Source organism: Leucoraja erinacea, chromosome 12 (genome assembly GCF_028641065.1).
Source record: "Leucoraja erinacea ecotype New England chromosome 12, Leri_hhj_1, whole genome shotgun sequence".
NCBI classification, from domain to species: Eukaryota; Metazoa; Chordata; class Chondrichthyes; order Rajiformes; family Rajidae; genus Leucoraja; species Leucoraja erinaceus.
The window spans coordinates 22,499,641-22,526,106 of NC_073388.1; the positions used below are offsets into that span (position 1 = coordinate 22,499,641).

At 41.2% G+C, this 26,466-nt stretch overlaps 1 protein-coding gene across 5 annotated transcripts in view; it reads right to left on the minus strand.

The window, feature by feature from the left end:
• LOC129702164 (Krueppel-like factor 12) overlaps nucleotides 1-26,466 on the minus strand; it is a 126,797-nt gene that overhangs the window by 16,481 nt on the left and 83,850 nt on the right. For all 5 annotated transcript variants that reach the window (XM_055643779.1, XM_055643780.1, XM_055643781.1 and 2 more), the window contains 3 exons: nucleotides 24,115-24,679; nucleotides 10,045-10,183; nucleotides 9,316-9,369 (listed from right to left, as the gene is read on the minus strand). In XM_055643779.1, coding sequence (XP_055499754.1) covers nucleotides 9,316-9,369; nucleotides 10,045-10,183; nucleotides 24,115-24,679 — 758 coding nt within the window. The remainder of the gene's footprint in view (nucleotides 1-9,315; nucleotides 9,370-10,044; nucleotides 10,184-24,114; nucleotides 24,680-26,466) is intronic.

Sequence of the window (26,466 nt, forward strand, 5' to 3'; positions counted from 1 at the left end):
GGTGGAATACCTTTAGTCAGAGGGTGGTGAATCTGTGGAATAAATTGCCGTAGATGGCTGTGGAGGCCGTCAATTGATGTTTTTTAAGGTGGAGATTGACAGATTATTTATTAATAAGGTTGTCAGGGATTATGGGGAGAATTCAGGAGAATGGTGTTGATAGGGAAAGATAGATTAGCCATGATTGAATGGTGGAGTAGACTTGATGGGCCATTTGGCCGAATTCTGCTCCCATAACTTCTGAATTTATGAATTACGAAGATCACTAGATGAACTATGGCAGATAATCAAACAGCTGTTCAGTTCAATTTAATTTATTGTCACATGTACCAAGGTATAGTGAAAAGCTTTTGTTGTGTGCTAACCAGCCAGTGGAAAGTGCCATGAATTAATCCCAGTTAGAATGGACGATCCCATGAAAAAGAGGCATAAGCTGTGGTTAACAAAGGGTCAGGATAATGTTAAAATTGAGAGTAGAGCATACAATCAGGTGCTGGGCAGAGGATTGAAAAGTCTTTAGGATCCAAGTAAAAGACAAAAAAAAAGTTTTCACGGAAAAAATGATTTTGAGAGAAAGTTTCCGTTTAATATCAAAACTAATAATAAGAATTTCAATTGATATATAGTCAAGAAAAAGGCAGCCAATGTAGGTGTAGGACCTTACGAATGAGGCCGGTGAATTAATGATAGGAAACAAGAAAATGGTAGATATGTTAAACTAATTTTATATATCATTTTTATCGGTGAAGGGTACCGCAAATATCCCTCAACTAACCAACAGGCCAATTTCAAATAAAAGGAAGGAACTTGTAAAAATCCCAATCACAAGGAATAAAAATATTAGACATTTTAAATATTACAGACACGAAAGATGGACAAATCACCTGAATCGAAGCATTTTAAAGTTAAGTTGCTGCAGAGATAGAAGATTCATTAGTTGCAATTTTTCAAAACTCCCTAAATACTGAGAGGAGTGCAGAGGTTTGGAAAATAGCCAACGTGACCCACTTGTTCAAAAAGAGAGAAAGATAGAAGACAGTTTAATATTACTGTTGGCAGGATGCCAGCAACGATAATCAAAGAGGAAACAACCAATTATTTGTGAAAGCTGAATGTAATCAAATTGGTCAACATGGTTTAATATAAGATAAAGCTGAGAAATTTGGTAAATATCTTTGAGGGTGTGAAACAGAGTTGATAGAATGGAGGTGCAGATCTACTATATTTAAAATTCCAAACAGCATTTGATAAAGTGCTAGAAATTAAGAGCCAATGGTATTGGAAGAAGTGTGTTAGTACAGAGTTAGTACTGGCTGCCATACAGAAAAGAATGATTGGAACAAAATTGTCCTTTATAGGCTGGACAGGTTTTAATAGTGGAGTGCAGCTGAGATCAATTTTTGGTCCTCAATTGTTTACTATTTACATACATGACCTGCTGGAGGGAACATAATGTGAGGTTTCCAAGTTGCTGATGAAGTAAAAATAAGAGGGAAGTCAAGTTGTGATGATGACAAGGGGATTCTGCAACGGGATAGCGACAGATTGAGTAAATGGATGAAAACCTGGCAAATGGAGTTCAATGTGGGGAAGTGAGAGCATGTGCTCTTCAGTAAGAGGAACTTAAATGGAGAGGCTGCAAATAATTCAAGTTTAAAGGAATCTATGTGTTTTAGTGCAAGCTTCACAAAATGTTAACAGGCAGGGTTCCCAGCATAAGAAGTAAAAGAACACGTTGACCTTTTTCACAAATGGGTTAGAGTTTAAGAATAGGGATGTTTTGCACATCTTTACAGGGTGTTGGCTACACTTGAGGCTTGCCTAGATAGGTCTCCGCTACATAAGACCTGGAGCGTGGACCGGACTTTGGAATGGCACCAAAATCTGGCACCTCTTGCATGCCGTCTCGGTGGACTATTTCTGTACATTTTATTAATTGGGGGTTGCACTTAGGAATGGCAATACTTTACGGAACTGTATGTTTAAAACGAAGAGCTTCACTGTGAGTTTGCACATGTGACAATAAAGCACCATTGAGGTCTCCAGTCTGCAAAGGAATGTTGTGCACAGTTTTGCTCCCTTACCCAAAAAAATATATAGTAAAATTGAAGATAGTCCAAAAAAAGACTCAGGGATTCCTGGGATAAGAGGATTGTCCTATCAAGAGAGGCTAAATGATTTAGGTGTGTAGTAGAAATTAATGATCATTGAGATTGCAAACATTTGCAAAATCAACCTATTTCTTAATGTAAGTGTTGTTTCACTATTCAATTGCTTGTGTTCTAATTTCAAAATTATTCGTGCATCCTTTTTCAGCTGTCTTGCACAGTTCTTATCTAGGGTGTTGGACAGGCAAACTAGTAGACAGAAGAAAACCTTGAAATGATTAACAATAAAAACAGGCAGAACCCCCAAAATAACACGCTAAAGCAGGATTTACAGTGTGCCGAGAACCAGAACTGTGCATTTTGTAGAAATCCAAATAAACAAGTAGAAAACGGAGAGAAAACAAAGGATCATTGTCACAAACAAGACAGAGATTCATCTTGATAATTTACAGTCCAAGATGAGCCCTTGCATGTGTAAAGGCACCTATGAGGTTAGGCTAGAAGCCCAACCACAAATCAGTTGTTCTGCAGCTTTAAGATTTTGTTTCAACAATTGTGTGAACACATCTCTAAGTGGCTTCTCCTTATACACTTTATCTATCTTTGTTCTCTGAAACAATGTTCTTGAAGAAGGATTACTCCAACCATTTTTTACAAAAGGCCACTTGGGTCTCGAGTATTAGATGTGCCAGCACAACACTCTCTGCCAGTCTGCAACAATGGCATCAAAGGCCACTAAACCACAGAGATGTTTTTTTTTTAATATAGTTCATAATAAGAGTGCTAAAGCTTCTGAAGTAAGAACATAACACATTAGAAATGCTCAAAAGTGTTGGAGTAAAGGGCCTGTCCCACGAGCATGCGACTGCATGCGGCAAGCACGACCAAACCGGAAGCGGGGGCAGCCCGGGGGTCGCGCGGAGGTTGAGTGATCCCCGTACAGGGCCTGTCCCACAAGCATGCGACTGCAAGCGGCGAGCGAGACCAAACTGGAAGCAGGGGCCGCGCGGAGGTCGAGTGATCCCGTATGAATTGACATGAAGTTCGAGCAAAATCCACGGGATGTTCACGCTAGGCGTACGCCATCAAGACGCTGCGTACGACGTTGAGACGCTGCGCACGCCCGTCGAGGCGGTGTGTACGGTCTCAATGCGGCTGCAGGCCGGCAGGCTGGTGCCGCGCGGAATTTTTGGACAGTGTCAGTTTTTCGGAGCCCCGCGCGATGTCGGGACCAGCTACGCACAACTCCATACGGCTCCAACGATTGAAGTGGGACTGGTCCCGCGAGGCCGTATGGCTCAAGCGACCACGTTAGGTTGCGCTTGCCGCATGCAGTCACATGCTCGTGGGACAGGCCCTTTACTCAGCGGGTTCAGCAGATTCTCTGGAGAACGTGAATAGGTGACGTTTCAGGACGGCACTGTTTTTCAGACTGAAGAACTATCCCAATCTATAGAACAAACCCAACTATATCACAATTGTAGAACAATCCCAGTTATATTTCTGGCAGTACAGCATTACTAAGGCATCATAATGGCCATGAGTGAACACTCAAGTGAAGTTGGGGATCTCAGGGTAGACATCCCCATATGTGAAGAGTCAGATAGCCTTCAGACACACATCTCTCTGGACTTCTCTCATGAACAATGTATGTGCAAGCTCAGTTTTTCAAAGCTGTCACAACCAAAGTTTTACCAAGCTTTATCTAGGAAGAGCTTCAGCATCATCTTTTACCAGGAATGCTCAATGTCATATTGATACTAAACTTCCTCAGCACTCTGATGTGTTCCAACTTGCTGGATCCTTTGCTAAATCAAAGCAGTCACTCAGACATTGCATACATGAAGCAATGATTTACTCTGATTTCAGTGAGAAACAGGTAGGACACTGGGACTTGCCAGCATCATAGCTTTCCCACAACCATAGGCAGTTATTGACTGCATGCACATCACCAAAACAATGCTCTTTAATAATCCTAACTAATCTTTGAATAGAAGATAGACACAAAAAGCTGGGGTAACTCTCCAGAGATGCTGCCTGTCCCGCTCAGTTACATAGAAACATAGATTTTCTATCTATGACAGGCAGCATCTCTGGAGAGAAGGAATGGGTGACGTTTCGGGTTGAGACCCTTCTTCAGACTGGTTAGGGTTAAGGGAAATGAGAGATATAGATGGTGATGTGGAGAGATAAAGAACAATCTTTGAATAGGTAGGATTTCCACTTTCTCAAAGTGAAGGACTTTGTGGATCATGAGGAAATACCTTATGAACAAATTCTATGTTTCCAGTAAACGCACATCTCCTTCATCTCATAGAATTGACACTGCTGGACTTTAAAGCAGCCTGGTCAGATTCTGGAGAATAAAGGCTATTCTCTATCTCCAGGGCTTCTCACATCTTGCACTCTCCAACCAAGCAGTTGATTGTTTGCAGAACATTGTATGTGCAATCAATGTTCTGATTACGTATACCTCAAGAACCATGCAAGAATTAGGATCATGGTTGAGAATGCCATTGCTCTCTCAAAGATGAGATTTCCTTGGCTGTGGCAGTCTGGGGATGTCTTGTTGGCAGATGTGGAAACTTAATTGACATTTGCTTCATGATGTTTGATGTAGAAGAGCAACAAGGAGCATGCAACTCCAAAGTAGAGCCAGATGAACTGAAGGAATAGGAGAAACACAAATAGGAATGTCACCAACAGTTGATCTGTTGCAGTTGTGCGGCTGCCATGGGGAATGTACCTCTTAGGGCTAGCACACTCCTCTGGCTCCAACATCACAAAGCAAAGGGAAATGTACAATATCAGGGGACAATCAATTATGGTTCACACAGATCCTGCTTACATGATGTATATAAACAAATTAATTCAGATCCTTGGCTAATTGGGTATTTGTGCTAAATCTAGAAATACTTTGTTGCATCAAAAACCTGTGCAATGCAGTTGCTAGACATTTAGACTACAGAGTTGACGTGGAAAAAGCTTTTCCCACTGAGAGTAGGGAAGATTCAAACAAGGGGACATGACATGAGCAATAAGGGAGTGAAGTTTAGGGGTAACATAGGGGGAACTTCTTGACTCAGAGAGTGGAGGCTGTGTGGAATGAGCTTCCATTGAAGGTGGTGGAGGCAGGTTCGTTTTTATCATAAAAAATAAATTGGATAGTTATATGGACGGGAAAGGAATGGAGGGTTATGGTCTGAGCACAGGTATATGGGACTAGGGGAGATTATGTGTTCGGCACGGACTAGAAGGGTCGAGACAGCCTGTTTCCGTGCTGTAATTGTTATATGGTTATATGGTTATTTATATAATCAGTCTATGCTGACCTGAAATGACACCACCAACAGGGGGCAGTGAGATGTTTTTTCTATGGGAAATGTTTTAGTACACACCACAGGATATGAGTAAATCAACTCCTGTGCACAATTGGCAAAGATAGTAACTTCCTTATGCCCCAAACTGCCTCCTGATGTTTTGGTGTTCAGAGGTAAAGTTTAATACAGATGGATGCTTGCGTGACCCATTCACATAGGAAAGTTTTGTCATTTGGGAGGAGTTCGCTAACAGCCTCACCTCATTCTCTACTAGGTTGGGCAGTTTGTAAACCCCAGAACCGGTTTCAATTTTACTTCCATTTACAAGTATAAAAAAAACACCACACACGCCAATTTCACCCACAATTATCTCGAAAAAAGTTAAATCTTTCACCTAAAATGTGCAGATACCAGCTATAATTAAAAATGGAGATGGTTTAGCAGAGAAGACTGAAGAATTGTTGTCCGACACTAAAATTTGAAATAATGAGTTATCGAGGTAGCTCTGAAGCATTATTGCACTCTCAAATTCATGAGTGTTTTCAGTTATATTTGGTTGAAAACTGCAGAGGCTTGTCTTAGTGGCCTTTGACACAAGAGCATACATTATTCTCAGACATGCAGTGCAATGTGACACGGCTTTCTGAACAACTGTGCTGCTATGTGACCTGGTTCAACAAGTGGGTGTGGCACATTGTGCCTTCATAATGGGGGCTTGTTGTATGGTGGCAAGGCGTGGCACGCCAGCACTGATCAACGGGATAATGCAAGCAGCACTGCGTGCAGACTCGCTGCAGAAACCGGGCAACAGCTCTCAACGATTAACCACCTTAGGAGCGGGCTGATGCAATCACAGCAATCTCCAAGGAGGCTAACTCTTCATTGATGAGATGTTTTATTCTAATGCAAATTTGTAAATTTATTGCAAAATTACAATTTACAATCCTCAATAGAAATGTGTGGAGGTTAAATGAAATGCTACCCTCTAGTCTTTATACAGCAATCTTTAGTCAGCTCTGTAACTTTATTGGGGGAGGGTTGGGTAAAGGCAAATTCAACGTAACTACCAAGCTGCATGGACAGGACAGAGGTTAAGAAACACTTCCTCACACAAAGGACCTGGGAAATCTGGTAACTCTAATCTTACAGTTTCAGTAAGATATTTGTGAAGCTACAATAATTTCACTGCAACACAACTAGTTCCACTGAACAGTATGGTATTAATGAATCAGTTCAACACAGCTGCACAGTGGCACAGCGGTAGAGTTGCTGCCTTACACCGTCAGAGATCCAAGTTCTATCTTGACTATGGTCCCTTTGTCTACAGAGTTTGTACGTTCTCCCTGTGACCGTGTTAATCCTGGCTAAATTGGAGAGGCTAGGACTTCAAAATGGGGTAAAAGCTTCAGGGTTGCTGGGAGATTTTGTCTATTTGGAGTTGCTCTCTGCAGAGCTGGGACAAGGTGAGAAGAGGTGTCTGGAGCTTAGATACATTTTGCAAGCAAAGAATGAGAACATCTGCAAACCCTGTCAATTATGTGCAAAATGCATAGAATGAATTGGATGGCTGCAAACCAGACATACACCTAGTAAATAGTTGTAAATAATGTTGCAGAGTTCTGCTTTGCTGAGTGTTTATTCGATGAGGTATTGAGCCTTGTCTGGGTTTCTGGCAGATCAGGGTAAATGTTTCTAAGTTGGTTTCATTGCGAAGTCCGGTAGGAATATAATGTATTACGCTGCTGTATTATTGGGTTAGAGAACTGTCTGTTATGTATGGGGTTAATCGATATCTATAATTGGATTATTAAGAGACCACCCCCATGTGGTTTGGCCCCTCGAGGTCCTGGGACATATAAAAGTCCGCGATCATGAGGTCCAGGGTCAATCTTCTGGGAGAGCGCTTGGAACTGCGTGAACTTCTGGAGTGTCTCTGTCTGAGCGAAGCCCAGAGGGCTTGAACAGGCAGATACGAGGATCGAACCCGCAGTGGGATAGGTACAGTAGTTGAACTGTAACGCTCTTTTGTTAAAATAAATTTTAGTTGTTTCAAGTGCTTGGTTCAGTGTTTTTACTGAAACTAGACTGGGGGGAAGCTTAGAAACGAGCCATTTACAACTGCATGGGTTTTCTTCGGCTGCTCCAGTTTCCTCCCACACTCCAAAGATGTGCAGGTTTATAGGTTAATTGGCTTCTGTAAATTATCCCTGGTGTGGAGGATGGAACTAGTGTATAGGTGATTTGCATAGTTGGCACGGACACAATGGGCTAAAGTGCCTGTTTCCACGCTGCATCTCTAAACAAAACTGAACTAAATTTAAGCACTGTCACCATGAGAGATCCAAGTGACACAAATCTCAAAGATGTGACTAATCCAATAAAAAATCATTTTTCTAAAGTATATTCAGGTATAATTCATGCTTTTAAAAGTAGGACTGAACATTGTTGCCAAGAGCAATGTACTATGCAATGAAGCCTCACTTTTATCATCTTTGCCACAGTTTTCTTTCTTTCTATTCCAGAAATGCTGATTCCTTGCTCAGACATGGTTCGAGATATGTAAATTGCTATCCTGTATCATTCCGCGCAGTAGCCACTGCTGGGACACACACACAATACTAATATACAGTGTATAAAACAAATCTTCAAATCCTGCAGTAGAGCCTGCTGTAGTCTGTGGCTGAAACACAATGCTGCTTTTAAATAACGTCCAACAAACACACACACACATATTCACACACACACACACACACACACACACAGGGTCCGATCTAAGCTCTCAATGAATGCAATGAATTTTTTTTTTTAAACTGTCTTTGAAATTAAAAGTTAAGAATTAGTGATGTTAAGTGACAAATAATTCAATTAAATTCAATGAAAAGCAATGGAATCAACAGCCTGGCAGGCTGAAGGGGCGGGACCAGGATGCAGTTGGGCCAGGTGCAAAAGCATTGCGAGGTCAGCAGCTGGGCAACCTTAATATTTTTTTTAAATGTCAGTTTGGTGATAAATTTTAGTAAATATCTCAGGAAATAATCGACCAAATTTATGGAGGTTTTGGATTTTTTAAATCATAAGGAAATTTTCTACCAGATGTAAAAATTTCACTGTTATTGTAACGTCAGCAGCTGGGCAGCAGTCAGATTTTAAAAAAAGGTCAGTTTGGTCAACAATTTTAATTAAAAAGTCTGGAAAATATTGTGCCAAAGGTACAGAGGAGTGGATTTCTAAACTCGCAAGGAAAATCTCTACTGAAAAATGTAAAAATTTTCCCGATTTGGCGTCTGGTTTTCGAGGAGATACGTTTCACATGCAAAATGACAAACACACACCCACACACACAGAGTTTTAATAGATATATGATAGATAGATATGATCATGTTCCGCATGGACATGGTGAGCCAAAGGGCCTGTTTCTGTGTTACATTAATCTATAAACTCTATAACTCTCAGTTATTTGATTTTCTCTGGTGGTGCACAAATTTTACAGTGTTGGTGCCTTCTCAGATTTTTCCCTACACATTATTTCACTGCTACGATAAAAGGTGACAAGGATTAGGGGCTTGCCTGGATATAAAACAATAAAATCTGACCCAACTACAGCCAGTCTGAACCTGACCCAAGACCACGGACAGATTTAGAATGTCGCAGGCAGGCAGGCGAACAGGCTCTAAATAAAAAGCTACACATGGGTACACTTACTACAATGAGTTTGCCCTGGTCAATCATGAGACCCAGGTGACACAATCTGACAATCAATGATCCATCTTTAGTGGTCACCTTTGCTGACTGTCACAGGTTATTCTCCATGTTTATTACAGACAGAGACCCAACAAAACACCCGCCAGCCTTTGCCGTTCTCTTCACAATCTGGCTTAAACACTCACCCAAACGGATCTTCCAGCAGCCGGGCCGGATCAATAGGCCAAACCGAGTCCTCCCTGAAGAAGAGGAAGCAAATAACACCACTCTGTCATTTCAATTATAGTTATCAACCCATTGGTGCACAGTAAACTCTCAAAAACAAACTTACTGTGTTTCCAAGCCAGCTACACTCAAAAGGTTTGTTGCTCTTTTGGACTCAATACGAGATGGGCCACTTTATTTTCTCTGGTTAGCAAACTATGCCAATAGATACTTTCAGATCCAGCTGATGGAAAATACAAATTAATGAAAAGGGGAAAGTTTAAAAGGGATGTGTTGGGCAAGTTGGTTTTTAGACAGAGAGTGCAAGGTGCCTGAACTGCACTGCCAGGAGTGGCGACGGAAGCAGATATGATAATAGTTTTTAATTGTTTTTTAGATAGGCACGTGAATACACTGGGAATAGAGGGGCACGTATCATATGCAGGCAGCAGAGATTGGTTTATTTGGCATTATATTTAGCAGAGACATCGTCGGACGAAAGGCTAGTTTCTCTGCGCTGAACCTTTCTATGTTTTATGATGGCCTAGATTGCATGGCAGTGCGTAAATTAATTGAGACAGTGCAATATACTCAAAAGGAGAGCCATGACCATCAATGCATCTGGAAGCATTAGTCTCACATGTTGGCAGTTGACATCCAGTACCCATTACATCTGTAAAATAAAAGTCGACAGCCATGTGAATACTTACTCTCTCATTGCCCCCGACACATTGAGGATGGTAGAGTTGCTCTCATGAACACTGTCAAATGATATGTTGGGGGAATCATCATCTTCCTCACTGTCAGTTTTAGTCTCCGTGGGGGACATGGGACTCTGATCGATTCTCACTGCAAAAATAAAATACAATGAAACAATTATTCTGAATAACTGAATAAAGACAACCTACTTATTTGCTTTACATTTTCGGAGGCCCAGAATGATCACAGGGAAGAGAGATGTCAACTACAAAATCCATGAAGTAGGGAAGATTAAAAGGAGATCTGATGGTGGTGTAGAAAACCATGAAAGGTTTAGATGTGGGGGGGGGGGAGGAGGGAGAAGAGGATGTCCCATTAATGAATGTTTCAACAACCAGAATAAAGTGATGGATGAAAAATACAGAAAAGAATGCAAGAGAAGCAGAGATTAATAATGATCTGCTTGTGGAGTGGTACAGTTAATCAGGAATATTAAATGGGAATGGGAAGCCATTTGTTTGGATGAAAATTTGCAGGGAAAGGAGAAAGGAGTATGACTAGCTGCATTGTTCTCGGTAGACACAAAATGCTAGAGTAACTCAGCGGGACAGACAGCATCTCTGGAGAGAAGTAATGGATGACGTTTCGGATCGAGTCCAATCTTCAGACTGATTCCAGAGATGCTGCCTGGCCCGCTGAGTTACTCCAGCATTTGTGTCTATCTTCGGTATAAACCAGTATCTGCAGTTCCTTCCTACACATTTGTTCTTGGAAGAGTCAGCTGATTCCATTTTTCCCAGAACCATGACATTTTCCATTTTGTTCAGCTTTCCTTTCAAATTTTTCAAAAATAATCTTTCCATCAACGGCACAGAGGCGCAGCGGTAGAGTTGCTGCCTTACAGCGCTTACAGCTCCAGAGACCCGGGTTCAATCCCGACAACGGGTACGTTCTCCCCGTGACCACATGGGTTTTCTCTGCGATCTTTGGTTTCCTCCCAAACTCCAAAGACGTACAGGTTTATAGGTTAATTGGCTTGGTATAAATGTAAATTGTCCCTAGTGTGTTTTAAAAAAATGAATAATGGCATTTAGTTTGGTAATTAATGGTGGAAAATTTGCTTGAAATAAAGAAGGGTATTTTCCAGTTACGTAAACTCCAAGATATTTACATTTTTCCGTAGCAATTCTAAAAGGAAATTTTAGAAGGTGGGTCTGATCTTGAGGTTTTATTGACATAATTTCACTTTTGTTCCAGTTTATTCTATATCCTGAGATGGAACCAAATTCCTCTATAAGATTTCGTATGTTTGGAATGCTAACTTGGGAATTGGTAATATATACATCTGCATACGATATTTTATTATTAGAATATTTAATATTATAGCCATGAATATTCGGATGTACTCTTAAGCTTTCATCTAAAGGTTCGATCGCAAGGGCAAATAACAGAGGTGATAATGCACACCCGTATCTATTGCCCCTGGATAATTGAAATTTAAGTGAGAGTATTTGATTAGTCAGTATTCTGGCAGTTGGCTTGTTATGTAACAACTTTATCCATGAAATAAAATGTTCTCCTAATTGAAATTTTTGCAATACTGAAAAAAGATATTTCCATTCTACTCGGTCAAATGCTTTTTCTGCGTCTAATGAAATAATTGATAAGTCTTCTTTTATCGTTCTTTGTGAGTGCATTATATTAAACAGGCGTCTCAAGTTGTTGAACGAGTGTCTCTTGGGTATAAACCCAGTTTGATCAGGGTGTATAAATTTACTAACGTATTTGCTTAGTCTTCTTGACAGCGTCTTAGCTAATAATTTCTGGTCTGTATTTAGCAGAGCTATTGCTCTATATGATCCCAGCTCTTCGAGAATCAGGTCATTATTTCATTCATTGGCTTCTAAAGAGCAGGACGATCATCCCATTGAAAATCTACAATGCAAGAGGGATGTCAGGACTGTCTTATGAAGAAAGACTGGATAGACTTGGTTTATACTCTCTAGAATTTAGAAGATTGAGAGGGGATCTTATAGAAACTTACAAAATTCTTAAGGGGTTGGACAGGCTAGATGCAGGAAGATTGTTCCCGATGTTAGGGAAGTCCAGGACAAGGGGTCACAGCTTAAGGATAAAGGGGAAATCCTTTAAAACCGAGATGAGAAGAACTTTTTTCATGCAGAGAGTGGTGAATCTCTGGAATTCTCTGCCACAGAGGGTAGTTGAGGCCAGTTCATTGGCTATATTTAAGAGGGAGTTAGATGTGGCCCTTGTGGCTATGGAGAGAAGGCAGGTACGGGATACTGAGTTGGATGATCAGCCATGATCATATTGAATGGCGGTGCAGGCTCGAAGGGCCGAATGGCCTACTCCTGCACCTAATTTCTATGTTTCTATGTTTCTAAGAGGTTCTGCGGCTTTTGGAAATGTTGAGCGTTATCCCACTTTCCAGCACTTGGTCTGTAGCCCTGCAACTTATGGTTATAGTGAGAGAGTAAGATGCAAATATATCAGGACTCTGCAACATGATATAGAAAGGTGGCGCACACGAGTGAAAACTTGGCAACTGAGTTTAATGTAGAAAAGTGTGTTATTATGTATATCAGTAGGAAGAGTCAAAAAACAAACTTATGTAAATGGAGATTGCCAATATATGGATTTAGATGAATCTTGCTTTTATTATGCACATTTTATTCGACAAGTACAAGTAGTTAAGAGGCAAATGGCACAGTGATCTTTATTGCATAGATGTTAAAGTTCCTCAGAACCTCAAACAAAGGGTAGGTAAGGACCCAGCCTTTCCCTTGTGTTCAGAGGTGGCAACGTTGAGGCATATTTTATCTGGATGTAGGTCCAGTCTTTCTCAGTGTCGGTATACATGGGGGCATAACCAGGTATTGAAGTGCATAGCTGCAGCAATTGAGAGGAGGAAAGTACTAGTGAAGCGAGTGTAGCGATTAATTTTGTTCGTGTGGGTGAGAAAGGCAGAGGAGGGAAGCTTGTAGATAAGTATGTCAGGTCAGCACCGGGAGTCAATGATTGGGAGATGCGGGTAGATTTAGGAGGAAAGCTTGTTGTTCCGCAGGAAATAATTACTACTAGTTTGAGGCCTGATATAGTGTTGTGATCAGTTAGTCAGCGGATAGTGTATTGTATAGAACTGGTGGTGCCCTGGGAGAACTTAGTGGATGAGGCATATGAAAGAAAAAGGGTTAGATATGTAGAGTTGGCAGCAGAAGTGGATCAGCGAGGATAGAGAGCAAGAGGTGGGTTGTAGAGGTTTCATAGCGAGATCAACCATGTCGCTATTTGGAGAGCTAGGAATTTGCGGACTGAGTTTGCATCAGGATGCAAAGCAAATGTCAGAGGCAGCAGAGTAAGGCAGTAGGTGGATTTTGCAGAGAAGAAATAGTGTCAGTTGGGGGCAGAAAGGAAACATATGACAAGCAGTATAGAAACATAGAAAATAGGTGCAGGAGTAGGCCATTTGACCCTTCGAACCTGCACTGCCATTCAATATGATCATGGCTGATCATCCAACTCAATATCCTGTACCTGCCTTCTCACCATACCCTCTGATCCCTTTAGCCACAAGGGCCACATCTAACTCCATCTTAAATATAGCCAATGAACCGGCCTCAACTACCTTCTGTGGCAGAGAATTCCACAGATTCACTACTCTCTGTGTAAAAAATGATTTTCTCATCTCCGTCCTAAAAGGCTTCCCCCTTATCCTTAAACTGTGACCCCTTGTTCTGGACTTTCCCAACATCGGGAATAATATTCCTGCATCTAGCCTGTCCAACCCCCTAAAGAATTTTTTAAGTTTCTATAAGATCCCCTCTCAATCTTCTAAATTCTAGCGAGTACAAACCGAGTCTATCCAGCCTTTGTCCATATGAAAGTCCTGCCATCCCAGGAATCAGTCTGATGAACCTTCTCTGCACTCCCTCTATGGCAAAAATGTCTTTCCTCAGATTAGGAGACCAAAACTGTACACAATACTCCAGGTGTGGTCTCACAAAGACCCTGTACAACTGCAGTAGAACCTCGCTGCTCTTATACTCAAATCCTTTTGCTATGAATGCTAACACACCATTCGCTTTCTTCACTGCCTGCTGCACCTGCATGCCTACTTTCAATGACTGGTGTACCATGACACCCAGGTCTCATTGCATCTCCCCTTTTCCTAATCGACCACTATTCAGGTAATAGTCTACTTTCCTGTTTTTGCCACCAAAGTGGATAACCTCACATTTATCCACATTATATTGCATCTGCCATGCATTTGCCCACTCACTCAACCTATCCAAGTCACCTTGCAGCCTCCTAGCATCCTCCTCACAGATAACACTGCCCCCCAGCTTCGTGTCATCCGCAAACTTGGAGATGTTGCATTCAATTCCCTCATCCAGATCATTAATATATATTGTAAATAGCTGGGGTCCCAGCACTGAGCCTTGCAGTACCCCACTAGTCACTGCCTGCTATTCTGAAAAGGACCCGTTTACTCCTACTCTTTGCTTCCTGTCTGCCAGCCAATTCTCTATCCACTTCAATACTGAACCACCAATACCGTGTGCTTTAAGTTTGTATACTAATCTCTTATGTGTGGCCTTGTCGAAAGCTTTCTGAAAGTCCAGATATAACACATCCACTGGTTCTTCCTTATCCACTCTACTAGTTACATCTTCGAAAAATTCTATAAGATTCGACAGACATGATTTACCTTTTATAAATCCATGCTGACTTTGTCCAATGAATTCACCACTTTCCAAATGTGCTGCTATCCCATCTTTAATAACTGACTCTAGCATTTTCCCCACTACCGATGTTAGACTAACTGGTCTGTAATTCCCCGTTTTCTCTCTCCCTCCCTTTTTAAAAAGTGGGGTTATATTAGCTACCCTCCAATCCTCAGGAACTGCTCCAGAACCTAAAGAGTTTTGAAAAATTATCTTTGTAATTGTTGTCTGTGCAAGTGTATCTTGGTCTTATGCAAGGGAGGTATTTGTGATGTTACGCTTAATGATGGGCTAGGATTATTGAAGATGAGTGACAGAGGGGATCTCATTGAAACATATAAGATTGTTAAGGGCTTGGACAAGCTAGAGGCAGGAAACATGTTCCTGATTTTGGGGGAGTCCAGAACCAGGGGCCACAGTTTAAGAATAAGGAGTATGCCATTTAGAATGGAGACGAGGAAACACTTTTTCTCACAGAGAGTGGTGAGTCTGTGGAATTCTCTGCCTCAGAGGGCGGTGGAGGCAGGTTCTCTGGATGCTTTCAAGAGAGAGCTAGATTGGGGATATGGGGAGAAGGCAGGAACAGGGTACTGATTGGGGATGATCAGCCATGATCACATCGAAATGGCCTTCTCCTGCACCTATTGTCTATTGAGAGAACGAGAGACCGATTGGTGAAACCTTCCCGAGGTGTTCGTGGGCCTAACTCAATGGAACACCAATGAAGAGAGGTGACTACTTCATAACCCCAATGATATACTTGCATCTACAGGATTCATTTTTTTTAAAGAGCTAATTAATATGTAGGTAGCTGTTTCGTGTTTTTTTGCATATGGAGTTGTTCATTGTAAGTTGGTGTACTTAGTTAGATAATACTTTGGTTTTGGGCTTGGTTTTCTTAGTTGAGTGCTTATCCTGGAGCATAAGTACTTTGTGGTTTAATTTATAATCTTCAATTAAACAGGGTGCGGTGCGGCCACACCTGGAGTTCTGGGTATTTTTGGTCTTCCTATTTGAATGAAATACTAGCATTGAATGCAGATCAGAATAGATTTGACATGCTAATTCTTGAGATGACAGTGTGGTCATGCCAAAAATAGCGAAAGTAAATTGGATTTGTATTCTTTGGAGTTTAGAAAATGTAGGGGTGATCTAATCGACACGCAAGATCCTGAACAGATATAATGGTATAGTTGTTGAAATCGTTCCAATTGAGGGAGAGGTGCAAGTGAGGGAATGTGATTTACAAAGGCAGTGGTCAGTCATTTAAAACAGAAGTGCATCAGAATTTTTCCTCACAATTGGTGGTCAATCTCTGGAATTCTCTACCCTCCAATGCTGTGTGGCTGAGATCACTGAAGCTATTTAAAATTTCGTAGATGAATGTTTGAGTGATTGGGGAAGTGAAGACGATGTAGGACTGGCACAGAAGAGGTCTTGAACAAATCAACCATTACCATGAAGGGCAAGTTGGACAACTCCTGATGCTATTTTTTGTGTTCTTGAGCTGTACATACAAGTACTTTCTAACCGTGACAATAGTTTCTTCCTTTAACAAACTGTTGGATAGGCTTCACCACCCTGTTGATTAAGATCTATCAGATCTCACCGTTAATCTTGTACTAATTATTTTAAACCAGGGCCTGGCTTTTTCTTTTCCATTTATTCAGTCCTGTTTCTCCATAAATGAGGCATACAAAACCGTATTGTGTCTTGGAAATAAACTGAGCTTGTCAACTTGTGCTTTCCAGCTAAAATTTGAGAGTTGAAAACATCATCAAATCCCCTGTGCAACTTCTCCAGTGCAAATGCATCTTTCCTGTAATGTGGTGATCAGAACAGCTTGCAGTACTCCGTGGGCAAACTAGCATTATGCACAGCTCAGCAGTGACCTCCATGCTCTCGTCTTCCATGCTTCAGCTACAAAAGGAATCCTGCTGGGATTTTTAACCATTTTATTGACCTCCTGCCATCTTGGGGAACTGCAGTCGTACAACTGAATGATCCTTTGTTCCTCCACACTTCTCGATATTCTTCATTTACTCTTCATTCATTGTTTCAGTCACAAGAATTATTTGTGATGATTCAAGGCCAACATTTGCAGGTGATGAACATACAATTGGCACAAATATTTACATCCCCAGACAATTAGCAGACATGCTTCACAGCTGTATCGGGTACATAATAGTTGTAAATAAAGTGTATTGAGATCTTCTGAAGAACAATTTTCTACTCAAACAAGAGGATTTCTTAAATTTGCCTTTTTTGACAGTTTTTTGTTAAATGGGAAAACGATGCACCTGTATGCCTACATATACAATGAATGGTATAGGAGCCCGAAAAAATAACATCCAGGTTCAGGAGCAGCTTCTTCCCCACTGTCATCCGTTTATTAAACACTACAAGTCGAAACTAAGCTCAAAATAACACAGACTTGGGGGATATAGTTCTTGTCTTTGCACTATTATTGTTTGTTTGTTTGTCTCAAATATATTATAGGTGTGTGCACGTCCATGTGTGTGTGCGCTTGCGTGCATGTGTGTATGTATGTCCATGTGTAGATATACTGAATTCCTTTTGACATTTATTATGTTTACAGAGTACTATGTTTATCGTGCTGCTGCATGTGAGAATTTCATTCTTCCATTTCGGGACACAGTGCAATAAAACACTCTTGACTATTGAACCTCCTTGTTTTGCCAGTACTGATTTTTAATCTTTGTTCAGATGGTTAGCGTTTCCAACATAGTCCATCGCCAGTAAGCAAAATTTATAGAACTAAAAGTGCAAAACAATTAACAAAGTTCCCGTAACGTCAAAATCAGAATAACCTGATTGGTTGCATCATTGTACGGCAATGCAAATGCACAGGACGGCAAGAAGCTACATTGAGTGGTGTACTCAGCCTGATCCATCACACTCACAGCCCTCCCTTCCATTGAAAACGTCTATATGAGGCACTGCCATCATCAAGGTCCCCATCATGCCCTCTTCTCACTGCTACCATTGGGTAGGAGGTACAGAAGCTTGGTCCCACGCCATCAGATTCAGGCACAGTCACTTTTTTTTATAACTATCAGGTTCTAGAACACAACTCTAATCCTACATCGACAACAGAACACTACAGCCCATTTCTTGCACTATTGTGGACTTGTTTTTTTCTAAATATACGCGAGCACTAATGTCTTGTTATTTGCAGATATGGATCACATATAGGTAGATGAGATCAGTTTAACTTGGCATCATGTTCAGCACAAACATTGTGGGACAAAGGGCAATGTTCTATGTTCTAACACACACCAGAGACAAGGGGATAATGTATCACCTGTAAATTTAGTCTTTAGGCTAATGGTTGGCATCAAAAACTAGTGAGTGTACAGAAATCTCTGTATTTATCAATCCAAGCACACAAAAGGTGGCAAATCGAAGAGAAAGTGATTATTAGAAAAGCTGCTGAAATTCTATTTGAAATGCTGCTGAAATAAAATGTACAATTTTAGACAATGCTATCCACTGAATTAGGATGACATGGTTATAGTTGTTTGCTCAATATTCACATAGGAAGTAGTGTTGAAATGCACTGACAGCTGTTGTCCAATTGCACTGTCCTTGAGAAGACACAAGATGCTGGAATCTGGAGCAAAATATAAAATGCTGGAGGAACTCAATGGGTCAGGCAGCATCCGGGTGCCGCTTGACCTGTGGAGTTCCTACCGCAGTTTATTCTTTGCACAGTTCTTGTCTCTTCCTTCGGGAGAACACATCATTACAATTTTCAGACTGAGAATCAAAGCACCACATTGTAATTGACCTTTCCATACCAACAAATGTGTAATACTGCATCTCCCTTGCAAGAATGCACCATTGTGTTGGAATATGGTGGAGAAAACACGTATTTAACAATTCTTTTATATCAATGAAATAATTCAAGGCATTGGAACATTCATTGATTCACGTAAGATATTATTGGGCCAAAAGACCAATAGCTCACGTACAGAGGATAGGTTTAGAGGATATACTCCAGGAAAAGAAGGAAAGTGCTCTTCAGGGTGGGATTTCCAGTGCTTCACATCCAAACAGGTACATGGATAGGAAAGCTTTAGAGGAAGATGGTCCAAATGCGGGCAAATAGGTGTAGCCTAAATGGGACATCTTGGTAGGCATGGACAGGTTAGACAAAGGGCCTTTTATGCATCTACGCTATGAAAGGATTATTGCTTCAGACAATGCAATTAAAACCGGGATACCTTCAGAACCGGATGAGTGCTGATATCTTGGAGAATTGACCAGATAGTGAAGTCTGTACAGGTAGGAAAAGAAGGGCCACAGGAAGAGTGAAAAATTTAAGAATTTTAAAATCAAAGTGCAGTTGTACTTATATCCAAGGCAATCAGATAGTGAATGGGGAGGTCAAGAGCACAAATAACCTGGTGCAAGTTGGGATACAGGTAAGGGAATAATGAACAGGAGTTTTGAAGAGTAGAAAATGAGGCCCAGGTACAAGTGCAGCAGAAAGGTTTAACTTAGGTGGGTAAAAGAATGGCTGAAGACTGAAGGAGCAGGTAATCTAAGGCTGGAATGAAGATACTGCACTAGCAAATGGTTACATTTGCTGGTTTGAGATGATCATTCTCTGGCACTTTCATTATTTGCCACTTATCATGATAACCATGCCCACATATTCTCAAGGGCAGCACAGTGGTGCAGCAGAAAAGATCCCGTCTCACAGCACAAGGGTTTGATCCTGACTACAGGTACTGTCTGTACAGAGTTTGTACATTCTCCCTGTGAGGGGTGAGTTTTTCTCCGGGTGCTCCAGTTTTCTCCCAGACTCTAAAGACATACAGGTTTGTAGGATAATTGGCTTTTGTAAATTATAAATTGTCCTTAGTGTGTAACATAGTGCTAGTGTCCGGAGTGATCGCTGGTCGGCACAGACTCAATGGGCCGAAGGGCCTGTTTCCACGCTGTATCTCTAAAGTCTACAGTCTTGTTGTATGCAGGTGAGGACTATCTAATTTTCTAAGACGATGCAAATGGAATCAAAGATTGGTCAACCATCAACCATCTGACCTTATGACAGAACATCAACAAGCTGAAGATGGCTGGTCCATGGGACTCCATCTCAAGGAAATCCTGCTGTAAAGTCCTGGGGTTTGGTTTGATAGACCTCCATCAACAAAAACCATCTTCATTCACCATGTATGAATATACACAAAAAGATCCATCAAATAGCAGCAAATAAATGTCAAGGTTATGGGAAAAAACTGAGGGCAAGATCAGAGCAGTACTCCCTTGAATAGTGGGATGGATTTTTACATCATGAGTCATTTGAAGCATATTAAAGTTCCACATACAGATCAGCTTTAATGGGATTTATTGCCAGTTGTTAATAAAACATCTGATTGAATAGATTATAGCAAAACCTATCCCAGTTTTCCACAGAGCCTTGACTTCAGGAAGAATACCATAAAAGGTCACAACACAATACATCCGGCACTGTTTCAACAACAGGGGAGCAATTCCAAACAATGAGTACATGCCGCAACGAAAGAAGGCAGCATCCAGAGAAACCGAAGAACATTTTGCCCAAGATGCAGCAGCCTCCCTCCACAAAAGGCTCTCGTGGCAGAAAGGTGCCGGAAAGGTAAACGCAACGGCATGTGTGGCTTCCATAAATGCTGCAATGGAGTAAAATGCCCTTTCCAGCGATGAGCGTAAGACACAGTTATCACAAGGGAAAGGTTAGCCACTTTGCAGATTTGAGTATTCGTGAAAGGCAGAAATTATACAAGTAAGCACCTTATGTGACAGATATCCAAGGAAAAGCCAGCGAGGATCCTGAGGTAACATTTTTGAGAGTGCTGGTGTCCCTGGCGCTGACTGAGACCTGGGCAAGCATTTGTACGAGTTGTGCTCATAATGTTCAGAGGTTATAAATGTCAGTGAAAACCATCTGCCTAATTATTCTTCCTGCAAGAAGTGTTATTTAGAGGGTACCTCCCTGGGCGAGGAAGGCTTTAGGTGCCATCTAATTTGTCAGAAGGTTTTCTCCTATTTCTGAGGATGACCGCTCTGTTTTTGAAAGTCTCCTGGTGTTTTTGGCCATGGATTCGTGAAGGGGAAACCTGCTGAACCCTCCCCAATGTGTGGTGACTGTGATCCTGCCTTGGCGCAGTTTTCTGGGGTCTATTTTGCAACTTCTGTCTTGTCTAGCACCTAACACCAGAAAATCTGCTATTGACACTTGTTCTTGAACAGGATCCGTTTCCACAAGGACGATAGCACAATAACAGTTTTCAAATAGAAGGTAACAAATTTTCTAATTTCAAGAACAATTTAAAGGTAAGGGGGAGATCAGCAATGCTGTTTTAACAGCAGATAATAGCCTCAGGACAATAGAAACATAGAAAATAGGTGCAGGAGTAGGCCATTAGGCCCTTCGAGCCAGCACCGACCGCCATTCAATGTATTGATAGGTATATGGATGGGAAAGGAATGGAAGGTTATGGTCTGAGTGCAGGTAGATGGGACTAGGGGAAAATAAGTGTTCGGCACGGACTTGTAGGGCCGAGATGGCCTGTTTCCGTGCTGTAATTGTTATACCGTTATTAACATGATCCTGGCTGATCATCCAAATTCGGTACCCTGTTCTTGCTTTTTCCCCCATCTCTCTTGATTTTGTGAGTCCTATGACCTATATCTAACTCTCTCTTGAATATATCCAGTGCATTGGCCTCACTGCCATCTGTGGCAGAGAATTCCACAGATTCACAACTCTCTGGGTAAAAAAGTTATTCTTCATCTCAGTCCAAAATGGCCTACCCCTTATTCTTAAACTGTGACCCCTGGTTCTGGACTCCCCCAAATCTGGGAACATTTTTCCTGCATCTAGCCTGTCCAATCCCTTAAGAATTGTATATGTTTCTATAAGATCCCCTCTCATCATTCTAAATTCCAGTGAATAAAAGCCCAGTCGACCCATTCTTTCATCGTATGTCAGTCCAGCCATCCCGGGAATTAACCTCGTGAACCTATGCTGCACTCCCTCAATAGCAAGAATGTCCTTCCTCAAATTAGGAGACCAAAACTGCACACAATACTCCAGGTGTGGTCTCACCCGGGCCCTGCAGAACTGCAGTAGGACCTCCTTGCTCCTATACTAAAATCCTCTCGCTACAAGGCCAACATGCCATTTGCTTTCTTCACTGCCTGCTGTACCTGCACGCTTACTGTCAGTGACTGATGTAATGAGTCAACTTCTTAGTTATGCACCTTAGTGCCAGTTTAGATTATGCATTCATCACTGTATTTGTACCCACAGCCTCGGAGGCAAGAGTGATTGGACCAAAGCTATCACCTTCACTTTGTATTTTGGAACAGAAATCTTCTTATTGAAACCGAGGGAGGAGGGTGGTTTAAGGCCAACTGTTGTTTAAATTTCAGTAAAAAAGATCTACAATAGCACATCAATATTTTGCACCCATTGGCAGTTTCAAAATATTCATATGAAATTTAAAAAACGAATGTAAACATTATTATAACTAACTAACTATAAGTATATTATGTTCCCTGAAACTTTGTGGCTGTACCCATTGCCATTAAAATGAAGAATATGCCCATAATTAAGCACATTGTGCTATGCCAGTAGGGGTAGCTCCTAGTTAATGCAATTCAAAACACCTCAAATGAGGAATTGAGGTGCATAGTTAATCGCAATCATAGTCAGTCGGTCGATCTCACTTATATACTCTCCTTATTCTTATTCGGTTATTCCATACTTTAATATGGGGAGGTCAAAGCCGGTGATGGGCTGGGCAGTGGTCACAATTTTTTGTAGTCTTTTTTGCTCCTGGAAGTTCAAATCGCCAAACCAGGCCACGATGCAACCAATCAGAATGCTCTCTACCGTGCACCTGTAGAAGTTTAGGGGAATCCACTTCGACATGCTGAATCTCCGTAATCTTCTCAGGAAGTAGAGTCGCTGATGTGCCTTCTTTACAATTGCATCGGTGTGTGCTGGGTCCAGGAAAGATCTTCTGATATATGCACGCCCAGGAATTTGAAGTTATTGACCCTCTCCACCATAAACAGGACTGTGGGCCCTCATCCTTCCCCTACTAAAGTCCACAATCAGTTTGTGGACCATAATTGGACTTACTGATGTTGAGAGCCAGGTTGTTGTGCTGGCACCATTTGGTCAGTCGGTCGATCTCACTTATATACTCTGACTCGTCCCCATCTGTGATTCGGCCAACCACAGTGGTGTCATCGGCGAACCTGATGGTGTTCGCACTATGACCAGCTACGCAGGCATGGGTATTTCACCATTTTAAATGTTGATCTCTTTAGAGAAAGAAATACACCATGGAAACGGGCCCTTCTGCCCACTAAGGCCATCAAATACCTGTTCACCCCAGTTCTATGTCATCCCTCTATTGCATCAACTCCCTACATACGAGGGGCAATATACAGAAGTCTATTAAACTACAAACTACACGTCACTGGGATGTGGGAAGAAACCAGAACATCCAGAAGAAACCCATGTGGTCACAAGGAGAATATGCAGGTCAGGATCAAACCCGGGTCTCTGGTGCTGTGATGCAGCAGCTCTGCCAGCTGTGCCACTGTTTTCTCTTGCATGCAATAATGGTCGCATCTACACCAGTAACCAGGTTGAGCAACAGTTACTGTTGTTCCCATACTAGTTATTCCCATACTATCATCAAAAAAAGATGCCATTAGGTCAATAGACAATGTTTCAGTTTTGCTAGATGTTGTCAACCCTCAGCAGGGTAAAGCAAAGCATTTATTTAGTAGTTTATACAATAAGTTGAGGTGAATGTGTATTAGGATTATCATGCTCAGAGGGATAATCCTAATACATTTATAGTACCAGCAAACAAAACCAAGACTCAGAGGACATCTTTACACTTCTCAGCACTTAATGCAACATAAATGATGATTGACAACTTGACCACTTCTTTCTTACATTGGGATTTGTTCAAAAACATGTTTAATAAAAAACACAATAGAAATGAGTTCCAGTATTCCAAATAGATTGATTTTAAAAATGTCAACAATTTAATGTAACTCGCAGTTGCAATTCTAGCTAAACCTGTAGACATGAGTTAATATGCTTTACCTAAATCTCCAGCTGAACTGACTGATGTCTCAAGGCTAGGTAACCACAGCAAGATCACACCGCTCTGCGTATGGAAAAATAACCAATTGCTAAATCAATATGGTCACCAGAGAGCACGAGTTCATTGCATAATAAGTTGCAAGCTATCTAAGCAATTTTAGAATCAATCTAAAATCAATCAATGTTCTTACCTGCACCTTCACTTTTTCCATCATCCCCAATGAGAGGGACAGTGATTGATGACAAGATGCCATCAGGTTGCACAGCCGTGTAGACCACAGGCAATGACTGGACCACCACAGGCAGATGTTGGAGGTTGCCCATTTTCCTAGGTAAACTGATTGAGGGCACAGCGTGTATGACGTGCAGAATCTGCTGGCCACCAACCCCCTGGGAGGAGGCCAAGATGGAACCTGGCGATAACACTGCTGGGATGGCTGAAGTAATGTTGACTGATCTCATAGACGAGTTGTCCAAAGAAGAAAACGAAGAGGCTGCTATAACCGGAAATGACGTTGTAACTAGTGGCGCTATGGGCGAGGTCCTAGATTTATTTAAGGACAGATCAACAGGTTCTGTCTGTGGCTGGTTATCATCATTTGAAAGCAGTTCCTCTGGTGGTTCCATTTTAATGGTGCTGAGTAACACCGGTGAATCTTTCTTCAGATCATCAAGCAACATAGACGATTCCATTTTCACATTATTTATCAACATTGGGACTGATTCCGGCCCCTCACATTCAGAAGCTGGGACTGTCTGTGAAGAGAAAAGATTTATTTTTAAAGTGTTTGCAAATGTGAAACTTTCCATTTATTATTTTGTTTAATTACATTTTACTGTGTGCAAATTGAATTGTATGCTTTTCTTCAAGCATTAAACATATAAAATACTTATTAAAACAGAAATAAATGTTAACTTTTTGGCTTTACCATTGCTCTCAAAAATAGAACAGTAAATAATATTATGAATATTATGGAAATTAGTAAAAGATGAAAGATCACTGTACTGTTTGTTAGACAAGATATTCACCCTTGAAACAAAAGAGTGCTGAACTACTATCTACCTCTTTGGTGATGCTCGGATTATCCTTGATCAGACTATGCTGGCTATACCTTGCACTGAACTTTATTCCCTTATCATGTATCTTCTATACATCGATCCATGGTAAGCTTAATGTTTGGCTGATGTCTTATAGTTTTATTCTTGTTTCTCAGTCTTATAATGGCTTCTTTGACTTTCATTGGCACAACTTTGGTCCTCATGCAAATATAAACAGCAATAAAAGTTTCCAAAGATGATGGAAAGACTGGGGGAAAGACTCGGTGCTGAGAGCTCTCTTATACCTGCATGAAGGAGGCAATTAAACACACCTGAGCAGCCACGTGTCCCAAACATTATGGTGCCCTGAAATGGGGGGGGGGACGACTATATATTACAGCTGTAATTTCTACATGGTGAAACCAAAATGTATAAAAATGGCCTTTTATAAAAATCTGACAATGTGCACCTTAACCACATGTGATTTTTCTCTTTTACAAATCTTAAATTATGGAGTGCAGAGGCAAATAAATAAATGATGGGTCATTGTCCCGAATATTAAGGAAGGCACTGTACCTGCAACAAACTCCAGTCCTTTCTACAAACATCAAATTGGAGCGGGAAACTAGGTGCATATTTCTCAACAGCTTTTCATTACTTATTTGAATACTTCCCAGCTGCTACTTTGCAATTCTGTTATATTTTAGTTATTCTGATATAAATCTCCCTGCTGCTACCATACATCAATCGCACTTTGGTTGAATTGCATTGGAGAAAATCATTTCCAGATCCCACAGCACTCCAGTAGAGAAAAAATTCTACGCTACCTGAATTATTCCCCTTTTGCTTCTCCTCTGCAGTTAAAGTTAACATTTATTGATAAACCTCTGCCCACAGAAGAAACTCATGCTTCAATATCTTTCACAGTGATCTGGGGTGGAAGATTGCAACCTTCATGTGGTCCGCCCTGTTTCAACAAATGCAATCAACCTGGTGTGCACAATCAAATAAGATCAAATAGAACAAGTTGTCCTACAACTTTAGGCTGTGCACGCCATATGCAAGACAAAGACTGTGATCATTAATCACAGTTGTTTTTGACAGAACCATGTGAGGCTGACTCCAGGGATCGCAAGTCACGCTGAAACTGGTTCTAGTCCACTTCAAAACTAAATTTATTATTTCTGATCAGCAGTGAGAGAAAACCTTAGTTGATTCTCCATATCAAAATGATCAAGTTTAGTTTAGTTTAGAGATACAGTGTGGAAACAGACCCTTCAGCCCACAGAGTCCTTGCCGACCAGCGATCCCCCGTACACTAGGTCTATCCTACACACTTGAGACAATTTACAGAAGCTAATTAACCTATAATCTTTGGAATGTGGGAGGAAAGGAGCACCCACAGGAAACCCATGTGGTCGCAGGGAGAACGTACAAACTCCGTACAGACAGCATTCACAGTCAAGATTGAACCTAGGTCTCTGGTGCTATGAGGCAGTGGCTCT